General features: G+C 39.4%; 2 protein-coding genes across 3 annotated transcripts in view; both read left to right on the top strand.

The window, feature by feature from the left end:
* The first annotated feature begins 777 nt into the window (after positions 1 to 777).
* On the top strand, positions 778 to 11,953 carry rnf10 (ring finger protein 10). Its single transcript, XM_051422187.1, has 17 exons — positions 778 to 1,349; positions 3,327 to 3,508; positions 3,730 to 3,935; positions 4,373 to 4,463; positions 4,890 to 5,074; positions 5,174 to 5,310; positions 6,026 to 6,180; positions 6,442 to 6,570; positions 6,673 to 6,913; positions 7,070 to 7,203; positions 7,289 to 7,406; positions 7,497 to 7,598; positions 7,677 to 7,814; positions 8,323 to 8,414; positions 8,571 to 8,628; positions 9,366 to 9,530; positions 10,276 to 11,953. The coding sequence occupies exons 1-17, from the start codon at positions 1,184 to 1,186 to the stop codon at positions 10,347 to 10,349; spliced, it is 2,373 nt and encodes a 790-aa protein (XP_051278147.1). The 5' UTR covers positions 778 to 1,183; the 3' UTR covers positions 10,350 to 11,953.
* A 2,842-nt stretch (positions 11,954 to 14,795) lies between these two features.
* Positions 14,796 to 18,381, top strand: part of si:ch73-138n13.1 (trichohyalin) — a 33,410-nt gene continuing 29,824 nt past the window's right edge. Inside the window, exon 1 of one of the 2 annotated variants that reach the window (XM_051422981.1) lies at positions 14,796 to 14,946. The gene's annotated coding sequence lies outside the window, so the exon portion shown is untranslated. The remainder of the gene's footprint in view (positions 14,947 to 18,381) is intronic. The other variant, XM_051422980.1, reaches the window with a different exon arrangement.

The raw sequence follows: 18,381 nt of genomic DNA, 5'->3' as shown, positions 1-18,381 counted from the left end.
ATATATACATTTATATCTATATATACATATATAAAGAGAGGAATATATACATTTATATCTATATATACATATATAAAGAGAGGAATATATACATTTATATCTATATATACATATATAAAGAGAGGAATATATACATTTATATCTATATATACATATATAAAGAAAGGAATATATACATTTATATCTATATATACATATATAAAGAGAGGAATATATACATTTATATCTATATATACATATATAAAGAAAGGAATATATACATTTATATCTATATATACATATATAAAGAGAGGAATATATACATTTATATCTATATATACATATATAAAGAAAGAGGAATATATACATTTATATCTATATATAAAGAAACATAAATATTTATGTATCAATATGTACATTACATATATAAAAGATGAATATATATATATATATTCCTCTTTCTTGAACAAATGTGGATTACAAACTCAATTTGTAAACAACAAACAGTAGAGAATTATACACAAGCCTCCAGTGTATATGTGACATAATGTTAGAAAACAACAACAGTTAAAGTCTTTAAAGCAATAATAAATATAATTTATGAGTGTCTCATTAGAGAAGAAAGAGTTAGTAACCATCCTGCCAAATTTTAATTATTTAAATAAATCTCAGTCTATGAAATCAGGCTTCAGAAAAGTGTAAAATGAGCAGTGTTATTCTGTAGTCCAACACTAACCTGTACTTTCACAACTACACTTCCCACAATGCCTAGCGGCGATAATCATATTTGCAAACGGTAGAAGAAACATCCGGGTCCCTGAGGTTCTTGCTTGGCGACCCGTCGCCATTAGTGCAAGCTCGTTGTCTCGGATCTGTTTTTGTGGTGAAAAACCTTTTAAACGGTGAAGTTTTCCAGCTTCCGGGGAACGTTCCGGTGCTGTTAACGGGCACGTTGTTTTCTCTACCGAGTAAAAACCGTGAACTCGGGGGGTCTTGGCCCCGCGTGGCGAGCTGTCGTCCTCTCTTCCAACAACCTCCATTACTTGAGACGCCGTTGATCGTGTCTCTTCTTTTTCCTTCGGTTGGGTTTATTGTCAAGATGTCGCCGTGATGGGGTCTCCGCGTTTGACAGAAATGAACCAGGGCCTTCGTCGCCTGACCCGCACTCACTGCAGCCCGCTTTCCTTCTCCGTGTCCCCGTTTGATGCTAGAGAGCTCGGCGGCTCTCTGCCCGGAGCTCGGCCCCAGCACCACCACTCTCTGCCCGGATACAAACATGGAGAAGAACCCCAACAGCAGCACCAGCACCAAGGTTCCGCCCCGTTCCAGCTCCACAGGCCCAGCGCCGGGAGAGACTAAACCCAAAACAGGTGAGCGGAACCGGCGAGCCCCGTTAATGACAGCCAGTTAATGACAGCCAGTTAATATCAGCCGGTAAACACCGTCAGTATCAGCCGGTAAACACCGTTAATATCAGCCGGTAAACACCGTCAGTATCAGCCGGTAAACACCGTTAATATCAGCCGGTAAACACCGTTAATATCAGCCGGTAAACACCGTTAATATCAGCCGGTAAACACCGTTAATATCAGCCGGTAAACACCGTTAATATCAGCCGGTAAACACCGTTACTGTCAGTGTGGCTGTCAGACACTGTGGCCTGTTGGGGAATGTATCTGTCTGTCTCTCTGTTGTTTATCTGTCTGTCTCTCTGTGTTGGGGCATGTATCTGTCTGTCTCTCTGTGTTGGGGCACTAACTGTCTGTCTCTCTGTGTTGGGGCACTATCTGTCTGTCTCTCTGTGTTGGGGCACTATCTGTCTGTCTCTCTGTTGTTGTGAGCACTATCTGTCTGTCTCTCTGTGTTAGGGGCACTATCTGTCTGTCTCTCTGTGTTGGAGCACTATCTGTCTGTCTCTCTGTGTTGGGGCACTATCTGTCTGTCTCTCTGTGTTGGGGCATGTATCTGTCTGTCTCTATGTATATTGTCGTCTCGTGGCCTGTTTCTCTCTTTTGTTTATCTGTCTGTCTCTCTGTGTTGGGGCATGTATCTGTCTGTCTCTCTGTGTTGGGGCACTATCTGTCTGTCTCTCTGTGTTGGGGCACTATCTGTCTGTCTCTCTGTGTTGGGGCACTATCTGTCTGTCTCTCTGTGTTAGGGCACTATCTGTCTGTCTCTCTGTGTTGGAGCACTATCTGTCTGTCTCTCTGTGTTGGGGCACTATCTGTCTGTCTCTCTGTGTTGGGGCACTATCTGTCTGTCTCTCTGTGTTGGGGCACTATCTGTCTGTCTCTCTGTGTTGGGGCACTATCTGTCTGTCTCTCTGTGTTGGGGCACTATCTGTCTGTCTCTCTGTGTTGGGGCACTATCTGTCTGTCTCTCTGTGTTGGGGCACTATCTGTCTGTCTCTCTGTGTTGGGGCAACAATGAGCTCACTCTGTCAATATAACGACTTTCTCATTATTTTGAAAAACTTTCTCATTATTTTGAAAAACTTTCTCATTACAATGACTTGCAGAATCTTTTTTACTAATTAGCTTTCATAAGGAGCCGATAAACATTTGCAGTTAAAAATCTGAGTGAATTTAAAATGACCAACGTTGGAGTTTAACAAAGTTAATTTACACAAAAACAGTTCTGAGGTAATTGTACTTTATTGAGATTTGCTTGGTACAGAACCACAAATATTCACATTTCAAGAATTATTTTATTAGATTTTCTTTTAGTTAAAATTTAATTTGTGATGCAAAAATTATGATTTCCACACAAATCGTGAATCATATCGCAATATCTTAAAATAATGTCAATATGATGTTTTTATTATATTGTGCAGCCTTAACTTTATACTTTATAACTTTAAACTTTTCAACTTTATCCTTTATAACTTTAAAGTTGCAGATTCACATTATTAATACAAAATATGAATCCTCTAATAAATCATGATGCATTATTATAGACTAACCTACACGATAAACAATGTTGGTCTATTTACTGTAATTTATTACTGATTACTCTTTTAAAAAGTAATATTATTTTATCCTTTACTCACTGCCAACAGTAGTTATTTACACTACTAGTTACTGGAGAAAGATATATTATTAGTAGTAATTCCTTACTCCCCGACACTGTGATAAACACATAAATGCATCAATAATTGAAGAAATAAATGTTTTGATGTTTATACTTTAATAGTTTTGAAGATGTTGATTCCAGGACTGAGTGAATGTGTAACCAACAGATAGTGCTGAGGGCGGGACGTTGACTGAGAGCCAAATTACATTTATTGGTAATCTGATCATAAACTACTCTCATGCTAATATATTTTCTTATTTTATTTTTTATTTCAGAAGGTAAAAATAATGGAGGCTCCAAGCGCTACAGCCGCAAGCGAGAGCCCTCCTTTCCTAAAGCCGACAGTTTCCAAGGCCCTCGCCGCACCAATTCACAGAAAAGCAAGAATTTTGAGAAGAGACCCGCTCAGAGAGGCGGACGACAGTATGGAGTTACAGGGGGAGGACGACGCGAGGAGGTTGGTATTCTTTAGGGATCGCCTCTTTTTTAAGGTTTAAAACATTTCAGGAGCAAGAGAAACAAAGAAAATCTTATTATTTGAACTTTAAGAAGAAGCACAGCATCAGTTTAAAGTAGATTTTAAATGTTGTGGTCTGTTTAGAGACGGGCGTCTGCATCAACCTGTGCTAAAAAGGTCATTAAACTCTTATGAACCTCGTCTCTTATCCGTCTCCGCAGGTAGCAGAGACGCGCCGGGCCGAGTTTAGCCCGGCTCAGTTTGCTGGACCGAAGAAAATAAGCCTGAACCACCTGCTGAACTTTACCTTTGAACCCCGTGGAGGTACCGGTGGCGTCGGAGACGGAGGCCACTCCTACTGGGGCCGCCGAAACAAATGGGGCCACAAGCACAAGCCCTTCAACAAGGAGCTCTTCCTGCAGGCCAAGTAAACAAACACCTCCGTACACACAGTCATTAATTACACCATTAATAACGAGAACATTGTGTTTTAATTAGTTTAAAAACTCCAGATAGGCATCTGATTACAGCACACTGCAGCTAGAACTGATCAGCCAGCGTCAGTAATCAATACACACATTATTAAAGGATTAATCAAACTAATAACTGATGCCAGACAACATTATCAGACTTTAGTTAGCTAGAGTTTCTGTAGTGGAGAAATAAAACATATTAACAGTTTGAATTCAACTAAAAGCCCTAAAAGAAATACCGTCTTTTATGTGTGTGTTGGTGTTTGAGGAGTCTTTTCGGCTGTTACCATAGTAACTACCCGGTTTGCTGCTTCCTGTCTGGTGCTGGAGAGAGACCGCTCTCATTGGCCGTAGCTCGTGTTTAACCTGCTGAGCTCTTCGTGTGTTTCAGCTGCCAGTTTGTGGTGACTGATGATCAGGACTACAAGGCTCACTTCACTGATCCAGACACTCTGGTCAACTGGGACTGTGTGCAGCAAGTGGTGAGTGCTCGCCGCCCGTTGAGCTCTGGCTACCGGCCGCTGCCCCGTTCACACTCTGACACACGTAATGACGATCCTTGTGGACACTAATGAGCTCAAACTGTCAGTATAATGAGAAAGTTCCTCAAAATAATGAGAAAGTGTGTCAATATTTTGAAACAAAAGAATGACTTTTTGATATTAAGTCATTATTGAATCAAAATATTGAGATACTGACGCATTATTTTAAGAAAGTTTCTCATTATTGTGAAAAACGTTCATTATTTTGAGATAGTGAGTCAATTATTTTGAAAAACTTTCTCATTATTTTGAAAAACTTTCTCATTATTTTGAGAAACGTGAGTCAATTATTTTGAAAAACTTTCATTATTTTGAGATACTGAGTCAATTAAACTTTTTCATCATTTTGAAAAACTTTATCTGCAGCGCATCTACAGTCACGAGGTGCCGTCTTGCCCCATCTGCCTGTACCCTCCGCTGGCGGCCCGTATCACCCGGTGCGGACACATCTTCTGCTGGCCGTGCATGCTGCACTACCTCTCTCTCAGCGACAAGAGCTGGTCCAAGTGCCCCATCTGCTACGAGGCCGTTCAGACCGCCGACCTGAAGAGGTAAATATCTCCTGAATGATCCCCCGCACACAGGCGGTTGGATTTATTCTGCCGCGGTCGGGTTTCTCTGAGCGTCTAACGCTCGGTTTCCTGTTGCAGTGTGGTTGCTATGGAGACCAGGCAGTACGTGGCCGGTGATGTGATCACCATGCGCCTGATGCGGAGGGAAAAGGGGGCTCTGGTGGCCATGCCCAGCTCCCAGTGGGTGAAGGTGGAGGAGCCCGTTCGCTTTGGAGGTGAGAGACGAACGGAGCGACGAACAGTAACTCTGATGAATAATGTCCTCAGACAACTCGTCTCATGTTAGAGGACGATTGTCTCTTGATCACATGAATACCAGAGAACCATTTTTTAATGTTCAGTGTTCTGTGGCAGGGCTGTAACTAATCATTGATCCACATTAATTCGTTTTTTGGTCCATAAAATGGTGAAAAATGTTGAAGGTGACGTCCTCAAATGTCTCGTTTTCTCCAAAAACCAAAGATATTCAGTTTACTGTCATAAAGAAACCAGAAAAAATTCACATTTGAGAATTTATTTTCTTAAAAAATGACTCAATGATCTTTAAAATACTTTTAAATTAATTTAATAGTTTATAGCTAATCAATAAATCCAGTGGTTCTCAAACTTTTTTCAGTGTAAATTTTTCTGTACCTCCTGACAGCACAAAATACTTATATATTATAAAATATAGGATGTATTGATTGAATATAAAATGTGGTTTATTGAACTTACATTTACATTCTTTATTGAACTTATCATAGGATAATTTATTTTAGGGATTATGCATGAACAAAACAATCTCACGTACCTCCTGCAGTACTCTAAAGGACCCCTAGGGGTAAACGTACCCTCATTAGGAGTATTAATCGGCTGATTGTTGCAGCTTCTGGTTGTGTACATGAATAACTCCTAAGTGACACTAACTTCCCGTTGAACGTGTGTTTGTAGATGCGTGTCTGAGTCCGTACTCCAAGCTGCTGCTGACGTCCCCGGCCCAGGTCCTGAGCCTGGTGGCGGAGGAGAAGACCGTCCTGCAGGCTCAGCTCAGCCAGGAAGAGGACGCCCAGGGCTGCTTCATCCAGAGCGCCCTTTGTCTTCTGCAGGTGACTAAAACCTGATTTATAGTTATAGTTTAGAAGGGATAATAAAGATTCAAAGTAACATTTGCCTACATTTCAATGCAAAAGAGCAACGTCATTCTACACCTTTATTGTGCAGCTGAGGACAGAAATCAGTCGGCATTAGTGGGCTGTAATTATTGTAAACTGCATCAATCTGCGAATCTTCAACATCTGCGTCGCAGTGCATCCTGAGACTGACTGTCTGTTGTTGCTGTTGGCTCTAACTGTGTCTTTATGGTTCAGGAGCGAGAGGAAACTCTGCTGAAGCAGCAGAAAGCGAACGCAGTAGACGGCCTCGACTTCTCCTCTCTGACTCTGGAAGAACCTTCTTCTCCTGTGGAGGAAGTGGTCACTAACACCAGCATCACCAAGGTCAGTCTAAAAGTGCCTCCCTGTGTGTTCACTGAAGATGGGAGCAGTTTATTTTACTTCCCCACTGGCTTCTACTTATTATGGGAATGATCCTTCCTCTAGCCGATGCTGCAGTACTCCTCTGCGTTCGATGACGAGGTGGCGGAGGTGGCGGAGGACGCCGCCTTAGAGCTGCAGGGCTTAACCGAAGGCGTTCTGGAGTGTGTGCTGGAGGAGCCTGCAGAGGTTGCGATGGACGCAGCTCCGGAGCCCGAGCCCGAAGAGGAGAGCCCTGCCAGCCTGCCGGAGCCGGGCCGCCCCTCCACCGGCGTGGTGCACGGACCCTACTACTATTTCTACCAAGGTGGGGAACCACTGAGCTCCTGCTGGAGGAAAATTAAATATCTGAATTAAAACATAGCTGGAAACATCCTGTTAGTCTGAGGGCTCTTCTTCCCTCACGTTAAAGTTTCAGTGTTGACTCTTCCTCTTCCTCTTCCTCCCATATTTCTCCCTCCAGCTGACGACTGCCAGCAGATGTTCCTGCATCCTGTGAATGTACGCTGTCTGTTGCGTGAATACAGCAGCTTGGAGGCGAGTCCTGACTCCATCACTGCCACAGTGGTGGAGATAGTGGGACACACGGTCACTGAGGTCAGCAAACACTCCCCAGAACCTCTTTTACAACCCGACCTGTGGACCCTGTCACTGATGTTTAACGCCTTGTCCCGTGTTGCAGGAGATCCGTCGTCGACATCGCTATCTGGCTCATCTGCCGCTCACGTGCGAGTTCAGCCTCTGCGAGTTAGCGCTGCAGCCGCCGATCCTGTCCAAGGAGACTCTGGACACGTTTGCAGGTCAGAACAATGCGTCTGTTTGTTTCAGGATGTGGATTCACAGCTGTGGGTTTTAAAGATTGTAACCGTCCGTTTCCTCCGAACTGTTAGACGACCTGGAGAAGAGGAAGCGGCTGAGGCAGAAGAAAGTGAGGGATGAGAAGCGCAGAGAGAAGCGAATTGAAATTGAGGAGAACAAGAAGCAGGGGAAATGTAAGTACAGCCGATCACGTCACAACTCCAGAAAGAAGGTTCCAGAAACAGATCTGACACTGTTTGCCCCCCCCACAGATCCTGAGGTGCATATCGGATTAGAGAACCTCCAGCATTTCCCAGCATTCGGATCTCCGCCTTACTACAGCAGCCCCCCACTTCAGCCTGACTTCACATTTGCCCCCCCTTCCCCCCTCAGCTGCAGTCCTTCCTCTGGTAAGAGCAGCAGTTTATTGTCCAGTGCTGTTTAAAGGGACAGTTCCCATATTGTCCCTGTTTATCTGTTCACATTGTTCCTGTGTGAGTCGTCTCTTCCTGCAGATATCAGCTGTAGAGACGTCTTCCTTCAGTAGAATGAGACATAATGAGCTTCATTTCAACAACGTAGAACATCTCACAGCCTCACCGTCTCCTCGTTGTGAGCAGTTTCATGTAGGAACTATTTTCTGGAAGCGTGCATGTACTCATGGACGAGCGGCTCGAGACACATTACCGGCGTCCTCCTCGGCCGAGCTTTAACGTTAGCGAGCTCACCTAGCGCCACTGAGACAGCTGAACGTGCCGCCACGGTTGCAGGGTGTAGTTCGGTTCACAGAAAATAGTTCCTGCATTAAAACTGCTGGTTCCATACGAAGTCAGCTGATATCTCCAAAGCTCAGCGACTCACAGCAGATCAATCTGTGTGTGTTTGAACACTGAGCTGACGGTCCTTGTGTTCCTCTAGACGGGATAAGATTCCCCAGCCTGAATGGGCAGAGCTCCTCCCCCACTGTGGGCAGCGTGGAGGACGACTCCCACTGTATGTCGTTTGCACAGGTACGTATGGCGCGCACACACACACACACACACACACACACACAGATAGCGCAGCGTAATGCAGACCTACAGTGATGTGCGTTTGTTTGTGTGTGTGTGTGTGTGTGTGTGTGTGTGTGTGTGTGTGGTGTTTGACCCTCACTGTGTCCTGTACAGATGCTAAGAGATGGGAAAGCCAGAGCTGATGCTGGGCCCAGGATCACTCCAAAGAAAGGTAGTGACTGAATATTAATCTGCAACTACTGATTATTATTAGTATTATTAGTATTGTTATTATTGGTATTATTGTTATTGATGGATCTGTTGGTTATTGTTTACTCTATAGAACGTCAGGAAATGTTGATCACTGTTTCAAGGTCCTCAAACCGTCCAAAGATATTCAGTTTACTGTCTGAAGAAACCAGAAAATATTCACATTTCAGAAGCTTTTCTTAATGAAAAGACTGAAAATGATGAATCGATTAGTGATATTAATATCTGCTGAAATAGTCTCAATATGATGGTTTTTACTGTTTCTTTATCCGTCTTTAGACCCAATAATAAATCATTTCCATCCATCCATATGCAGAAGTAACTGTAGTTGTCCACGGCAGCGTCTCAAAGTGTCACATTGAGATATTAATCTGGTATCAAAGGACAAATCAGATATAATTGCCTCATTAAACAGTAACAAAGGTTCCTTTGTTAAACTGTGTGTCAGCCGGTTGAAGAAGAACCTCCTGACGCCGTTCAGGTGAATTTCTGCCGCTTTGTGTGTTTCTGTGTATTTCCTGTTCAACCTGTCGAGCCGTGGAGATCCTTGCAGGCGTCCTGATGTGTGTGTGTGTGTGTGTGTGTGTGTGTGTGTGTGTGTGTGTGTGTGTTGTGTGTGTTGTGTGTGTTGTGTGTGTGTGTGTGTGTGTGTGTGTTGTGTGTGTGTGTGTGTGTGTGTGTGTGTGTGTGTGTGTGTAGATTATCTGCTCGCTCCGCCGGCGGCAGACAGCGACGGGGAGAGCGACGGGTCGGACCGGGTCCCCGTGCCCAGCTTCCAGAACTCGTTCAGCCAGGCCATCGAGAAAGCACTTCTGCAGCTGGACAACGGCGCTGCTTCTCCTCCACAACCCGTGGTTGACCCAGGTCGGTGTGCAGTACGATCAATACTCTTATCGATTATTGGTAGTCAGAGAAACCGATAACTGAGATTTGGAGTCTCAAAATGTATAAATAGTAGTAAAGTACAGTTTTAGGTACATTTATTTGATAACTTTGCAGATTATTAATACAAAATATAAATCAACTAATTATTATAGATTAAGGTGATGAACACTTTAATCTATAATAATTATAATCCAGTCATACATTATATTATCATTCCGCACTTCAACTTGAATTCAGGAGTTTAGTAAGATCTTAAAGCACTTTAAACTATTTAATTTCAGTTTAATTAAATCAGAAATACTTTATTGATCCTTTTTTTTTGGGGGGTTAACAGTTGCTCCCATTTTTACAATAGAAATAAATCTAAACAAAGAGAAATGATAAGAACATAGAAAATAAGGAATAAGAAGTTTGTAAAAATAAATGCATTAATACTATAAATAAATAAATATATATATATATATATTTTTTTTTTTTTTTTTTTATATATAAAAATAAAAATAAAAGCATTTAAATAATATTTCTGAGAAATTATCTATAAATAAGTGTTTTAAATACAAGAATAGTGTTAATAATAGTGAAATACTGCAAAAAAAACGACATTTCAAAGTTTTCTTAAACAGTTATTACTATTATTACTGTTGATGTTCAACCAATCAAAAATAATAAAATAACACCAATAATTGTAATAATGCGTCTGTCTCTTTGTTTTTGTGTCTTTCAGACGAGAAAGGAGGGAAGAAGAAAAAGAAGAAGCAGAAACTTCTGTTCAGCACGTCGATGGTTCACACGAAGTAGACGACACTGAAGCTCTTTTACTCTGAGTGTTTTTCTTGAGTTGATATTCATAAATGATTCCCGCTGCTTGTTTTTACTTCCATGCAGATCTTCCCTGGAAAACTAGAAGCTATAGAAACAGGGTTTAGTCAGCAGCCAGAGGTTCAGGTGCTCTGGGTTTGATTTGCATTCATTATTATTAGTCGTACAAAGGTCAGAGCTCTATAGCAGCCTCCTGTCTGTCACACTGAAAAGCCTTGTGGGTAACATTTTGTCCAGATCCAAAGAAAAACACGGAATATAACGAGCGTAGATACAGAAAACGTAGATTCTGTATTTGACGTCTGCGCGGTCGCTACATCGCGGAGGTCAGATCAGCTCGTTAATAATACTGAGAGATTCAGACGTCGCTACAGTACCGACTGTGACTTTATTCATTCTGAACCGATATTCATGATATTTAGTCTGTTTATAAACGTGAGGAATTGAACCTGATGGTTACAGGAATTAATTCATTGGAAAAATGTTTCAGGCGTTTGGATTCAGGGATTAAATATTCAAAGGATGAAAACCATGAAAACATTAATGTTAGTGTGTTTGAGCTGCTGCATAAAGTCTCAACACATGGAACAAATTACTGTCCAACAGGAAACTAACAATAAAAACTGTTCTCCTATTTCAAATGATATGTTCTCCTGTAGATACAGTTCACAAAGACAAGCAAACAGGCGTCTTTATAACAATATTACAGATATAAAATCTACATTTTTAGAGCAACAAAAGGTAAAAATATTAAATAATTTACACTTGCTGTTTATAGATAAAGCCTAAATGTCCCAGATAATTAGCTCCACTTCTTTATAACCTTTATAACAAACCAAATTTAATGACAATCTGTTCAGAATTGAGTTACAGTCGTTTTTTAAGTGAACTTTATGTCTCTCTGTGTTAACTTTACCTGACCTCCGCAGTCTGGCGACCACACATTCAGCAGCGACCAGCGACGCGTCTACGTTTCTTACATCTTAATAACGAGCTCCTGGCTCCGCGTACGCTTTCAGATCCGACTTCTTGCAGCCGGGATCCGTGAGTAGTTTGGATAAGATGATCGTAGGGTGCTTTAGATTAGAGTAGCAGTCAGCCAGCTGCAGATACGTCGCACCTTTTAAATCTTTCCAGGGTACTCGGACATCAATCGGGAACTTCAGCCTCAGAACGGAAGGAAACAATGACATCGGTGTTTTCTAACAACACGAGTACGTAACGTTCTTCGTGAGGAAGCGAACACTCAGTATTGTATAGTAGAGATTACTCCAACAGTATATTCAGCCTGGTTCAACCATACATCTGCACTTTCTTCTCCTTCAGTTTCTCCTCTGTGTCATCTTCTGTTGTAGAGTGTTATCTAACCTTTAACATGAACTCAGTTTAACTTCAGTGTTGGAAACGTGTGAGGAATCGCTGCCGTTGTTTAAAGGAATGTTTTGAAACCTGAAGAAAAAACTTAAAAAATGTGTTTTTGTTGGAGGGTTCTTTAATTCACCTTTTATTTTGAGCAAGTTTATAGACTAGTGAGCATTACTAGTCTGTTGAAATGAATAAACAATTATGCACAATCAATGAAAGTGAGTGTTTGATGCTGCAGTGTAAACTAGAGACTGACATTAGCAACAGTTGCTCCTATAGGGCTTTTATTTTGAAAGAACAGCCTCATCCTCAGTGAAAACCCTTTAAACTAGAACTCGCAGGAGATGCTGTAATTCAGAAACTGAAGGTGGTGGTGTTGAAATAATGTGACCAGCAGCATCCTGAGACTTTGCTGAACACATACACACTGTGTTATTTGTGTGGGTAAAGTTACAAACGTGATTATTAAAGCTTTTCTCTTTAGCTCTCAGTTAATATTGGAGCTTCTGGTTGTCTCAGAGTGTTTAAAGTTGAAGACTCCCCATCGAGCACATTATAATGTATGTTTTGTGTGTTTTGACAACTAGTTACAGAGAAATGGAGGAATAAAGGATCATGTTTGATAAGGAGAAACCGAAGTGTCTGCAAGGTCTTTAAAAGTCTCCAATCTTATGAATTTTAGGCCTTAAAATTATTTTGACAGCTCTTAAAAAAATGAATTAGGTTAAAGAAGTTGACATTAAATGTTTCAGTCTCTTTTAAATGTGTATTTGGGAAACGTTTCTATTGATCGCACCCTAACAGCTACAAAATCAAACAGAAATAGAACCATTATTGATTTTTCTGTCAGTGTGGAAGTAAAATAGAGATTAAATTGCATTCAAGGGCTTAAAAAGTCTTAAATTGAACCTGTTGAAAGCTGCAGGAACTCTGTCAAACACCTCGGGACCCCCACTAGGGGTCGCCAGAGCTTCACAGGGGGTTTTAATGTGTGTAATAAAACTTAAGAAATATAAACAGGACGCCTGTGTATCAGCATTAAGTTCACTTCTGTGAGGAATAATAAATATGAAGTAAATGTTTAATAGAATAATGGTGTCAGGGAGAAGAAAACACTGAATTTGTCAGAAAAGAAACTTATAAAGTCTCTATGACTGTTAATAAAATACATAATACTGACAGAATTGTATAAAAAGTTCCTTAAACAGGAAATAATCTGCTCAAAATTCATAAAAATCTGGTTTTACTCAAACTTCCTGCAGTTACTGAGTTCACTGTTTGGGTTCATTGTTCAGTTTTTAATATAATATGAAATAAACATAAAATATGTCATTTAATCAGGTTCTTAGTTGAATCAATGATAAAAAAAAAGGCTCCCATAAGTAAACATGTTGGGAACCAGTCACCAGGCTGCTGCCATCTTATTAATGCAGTAATCTCTTGTGTCCTCATGGGGGCGCTCTGCACCTGCCTGCTGTCTATTATAGTTCAATTCATTTATTATAAAGTTTTCTCAACCACAGAGTTAAAGTTTTAAACATTAAGAGGCTGGTTAACAGACCAGACGCAGACTTTAATGAAATAAATGAAGGTGTTTAAAGACATTAATTATATCTGTTTGTTGGTTTATATGATAATTAATCTCTTTATTCAGACAAACTTTAATTAAAGTTTTATATTCTGTGTAATTTATTTATGTGTATAACAGTTGTTTGAAAGTTCCAGAGTTTATTTTCACCTGAGAAACTGTAATTATTGTGTGTAGCTGTGATGGGATAATCCCATTATCGACGAGGACAAATTCATCAAGTTTCACACATTAAGATCAACATCAGACCGGAAGTCGGGCGGATTTACCTTTAAAATAAAAGCACCGACCTTTAGATTAAAACTGACTCATAATCCGACTTTTATTTATACAGTAAAGTGAAACACTGCAGGCAGAAAATAAAGATAATACATTATTTGTTGCAAAGATAATAAGTAAATACATAAATTCAACATACAAATACACATTTAGGTCTTTCATTTACTACATTTTGTTTAAATTTCTCCATTAAATTAAGATTAGATAATGCCTCATTTGCATATTTAAAACAAACATTTCAGCAAACTTGTACTATATGTAAATATAAATAAAATAAGAGGGAAATTCAGAGGCAAGGCAAGTTTCATGGTGATATATTTTAGTTAAACAATGCCCTGTAGTGTTTTCTTTTGTATATAATTATAATCTATATTATAAATATTAATGTAGACCTGACCTGTACTGTGCAGTTTTATATATATATCTTTATATATTTACACAGTACAATCTCTCTATATATATCATTATATTTATAGCGTATTATGTACTATATTATATTGGCTTTATATTAATACTTTATTGTATGATTATATAACTATATTTGTTTTTACACATTTTTATGCGGATTTTCATTCAAGAAAATAGAATTGTAGTAAATAATTTGTCAAATAAAATCAAACACAGAAATAACAAACAACACGAGTCACGTATAAAATAAAAGTATAAACATAGAGGTATAATAAATAAATAAATATATGTATATATGTGTGTATTTAGTGTCATGTTACGCACCGTGTACATATCTATCTATTTATATATGATTAGAAAATCCACAATATAATACAAATCTATTTTTACACATTTTTGTGCAGATTTTTATTTAAAAAAAAATAGAAAACAGAAAACGAGTCACACAGAAAAATAAAAGGATATACATGGAGGTATAGTAAATAAATAAATATATATATAGTATCATGTTACACACAGTGTGTATATCCATCTATAAATAAATTATTAGAAAATCCACAATAATACATAATATATATTTATCTTATTGTATGTTTTACTTTATGTGTATTGTCCAGTAAACTGTTGAACCTTTGAGCTGCTCTGTGGGAATCAATAAAGTCTTTTTAATGCCTCTTTGCTTCTTATGCCACGATACCGGTTTTATTTTGAAAGTACCCACCGGAACCCACGCCGGCTAACAGGCAGCCTGTCATCAACAGCAACCCGAGCCGGGACGCTCGGCTAGCGGGTAAACCAGCTAAGTTAGCCACGGAGCTAGTAGCCGTCGCATTAACCAACTGTCAGCAACCGGAACTTGTTGTTATTGTTAAGTTGTTCGGGTCCACTGCGGTTAAAGTTCGACAGCAGCGGGACCAGAACCGACCGCCCCGTCCGGTAAGTTTGTCTCCGGTCCGGAACCGAGAGTCCAAAGAGAGAGAGAGAGAGAGAGAGAGAGAGAGAGAGAGAGAGAGAGTTAGTTAGCTTTGTGTCGCTAGCCCGCAGCCTGTGTGTGTGTGTGTGTGTGTGTGTGTGTGTGTGTGTGTGTCGCCTCGATCCGAACCGAACCGGACCGAACCGGGCCGGGCTCGGTCCACCGTCCGCGGTTAACACTTGTTGGTTGTGATGGTGATAATCTACAAAGTCTCCAGTTTAATGAAGTTTAATTAATTAATTTACTTTATTTAAGTTGAGTTGATTAAATTACTTTTATTGATCTCTATTAATTAATCTGATTGTGTTGTTTTTATGTAATTTTTAAGGGTTAAAATGGTCAAATATATCACATTTATCTAATTTAATTAGTTAATTTACTTTATTTAAATTGAGTTGAATGAATAACTTTTACTAATCTCTTTTTAATTGATTTGTTTTAGTTGTTTTTATGTAATTTAAAGGGTTAAAATGCCTCAAATAAATATTTAATGTAGCTTTGTTCACTAATTTAGTTTATTTAAGTTGAGTTGAATAAATTACTTTTATTATTTTTATCTTAATTAATCTGTTTGTGTTGTTTTTATGTAATTTTAAGGGTTAAAACGCCTCAAATGGTGTCAAATATATCACATTAATGTAGCTTAATTAATTAATTTAGTTTATTTAAGTGAAGTTGAATAATTAACTTTTATTAATCTATTTTAATTCATCTGTTTTAATTGTTTTTATGTAATTTTTAAGGGTTAAAATGCCTCAAATAAATATTTAATGTAGCTTTGTTCATTAATTTAGTTTATTTAAGTTGAGTTGAATAAATAACTTTTATTATTTTTATCTTAATTAATCTGTTTGTGTTGTTTTTATGTAATTTTAAGGGTTAAAACGCCTCAAATGGTGTCAAATATATCACATTAATGTAGCTTAATTAATTAATTTAGTTTATTTAAGTGAAGTTGAATAAATAACTTTTATTAATCTATTTTAATTTATCTGTTTTAGTTGTTTTGATGTAATTTTTAAGGGTTAAAACGCCTCAAATGGTGTAAATCTTACCACGTTGTTTCCATCTTCCAAACTAGTTTCCTCCCCGACTACAAACATTAATCGAAGGATGTGATTGATTGTTGGATTTCAGATCAGTTGCAATGTTTTTATTTAAGCAACTTTATTATATAAAAGCACCTTTTATACAAACATGGAGCTCAAACTGCTTCACATAACAAACAAAATGAACAATAAATCACATTTCACCAGATTAAGAATAAATAGAAACAATCTTTATAACAATAAACACTAAGGAGACAAATAATGTAAAAACTAAAGAATAAAAGGGCAAACTATAACATTATTTCAAAGTAAAAGCCTGATAAGAAAAGTCTTTAATTTCCTTTAATATCCAGAGAGTTTCACAGTTTAGGGCATAAAAACAGACTTTTATAGGAAACATCAGGAACATTTAGAGGAAGAAGTCTCTGATTTAAGGAGGAGAAAGCTCAACTAAAGCTTTATAAACAAGAAAAGAACCGATTCTAAAGGATGGAGACAATTATTTATTATTATTATTACTGATAATGCTTTACTGCCCGGCCCTAATAACGCCCTGATTGTTGTTACAGTCTGCAGAGAGACTTCTTCTTTCAGTTGTTAATAGATCAGTAAACATTTCCTATTGTCTGTGGCAGGAAACGTCCTCCGTATAACAGGATCAACCAGGTTACCGACTCCATATCTCTCGCCGTTGTGCCAAAACACAACAAACAATCTGCCCTGTCGAGGCTCTGAGGAGGCAGCAGATCCTGGTCCCCCCCCAGTGGGCCGATCAGCTCGACCCACCATCTCGCTGAATGTTTAGCATTCCATCATAGCGAAGGCGTTTCCTGTCGACGTCTAAAGTTCAAGTTTTCAGCTTTTATAGCGTCTGCCAGCCCGAGTCCCTGCGTTTCCCCTCGGAGTCGTCTTCTTTACTTTCTCTTTCTCCGTTTGTTGTGAATCTACGGATCAAACTGACTCAACAGGGTTCACACACGTCCTGCAGAAAGCTGCATACTTAAAGACGTAGTCATAGAAACAGCTGGGAATTATTTAAAATGAGCTAAAAATACTGTAAATAATCAATGTTGTGATTGTATTTTCACTCATATCGCTCATGTAAACTCAGGTTAGAGGCAGGGCCGTGCACAGAGGGGGACGCCGATTGAAACCTGATTGGCCACCCCATCATCCTCCCCTCTTCCCCTCCGTCTTTCAGAGGCTGTAACGGGCTCCGTTTTATAACTACAGTGAAGATCCTGGTATCAGGTGAAACTAGATGAGATAACGCATCCATTGGTACCAACCATGTCACGCATGCATGTAGGAGAGGTAGGCTGAATAACGCTCCAACGTTGGGGTAAATGATGGCGATGGAAAAACTGGTGATTTTCCCTTTACAGGTCTTTATGTTGATCACATGCAAAAATAAATGTGTTATTTTAGTGTATTTTAACTGAGTGGCTCATAAACGCTGACCTGTAATGAACCTGAGACACTTTATCATGAACCTGCATCGCTGAAAAAAAAGAGAAATAAAACTGGAGATTGATTAAAGCTGCAGTAGGAAGCTTTGAGTCATATGTGCTATAAGGTGTCTGTACATCCTGACAGATAATCTGTGGACAATCAGGTTCCTCCGGCTCCTCTTAATAAAGCTATTTGCAAGAATTCAAAAAGCCACCAACCTAAAGCATCGGTAGTTTACAACCTGGAAATAAGACTCAACAATTAAATCTTTCTCTGCTCTGATTGGTTGTTTTCGTTCGGACCCGAGCTCGATGAGGAGCCGGAGGAACCTGGTCAGGATGGAGGGAAAGTTTCATACTTCAGCTTTAAAATCCTAGAATATAATCTGCATACTTTCTGTGCGGCGGACGCTTTAAAGTCGGTTAACTAGAAGCGAACTGGACCCGAAAAACAGTTTGAAGCTTTCTTTTTGGCGTCGTGATGAACCACAAACGCTTCATCAGTTAAAGTCAAGACAATCTTTAAACTCCGGTTCAATCAGCACATAAGGTTTCAGTATAACTCAACAGCTGATGCTCACACAGTAAACAAACATTGTTTACAGTATTTATAGCTCCAGCATCCACAGATTGAATTTACATAGATATGATAAATAGTGTGTGAGTGACGGCAGGCGAGCAGCGACCGAGGGCCACGATGCAAATGTGAGCGCAAGAAAAAGGTAAAGCAGCGCTCGGCTAATGACTTTCCTCGTCTCTTTGGTTGCTGTGTGCTCGCCGTGGTGGCGGGCGTGCCGGTGTGTACTCAACTGTCTGTGTCAGTGTAAACATCATCATCTGTGTGCTTCTGTACGGAGGCGTGAGAACGCCGGCTGTCGCTGCTCGGCTGTGATTTGAC

Source organism: Dicentrarchus labrax, unplaced genomic scaffold, assembly GCF_905237075.1.
Source record: "Dicentrarchus labrax unplaced genomic scaffold, dlabrax2021, whole genome shotgun sequence".
NCBI lineage: Eukaryota > Metazoa > Chordata > Actinopteri > Moronidae > Dicentrarchus > Dicentrarchus labrax.
This window is presented reverse-complemented; position numbering and strand designations above follow the sequence as displayed.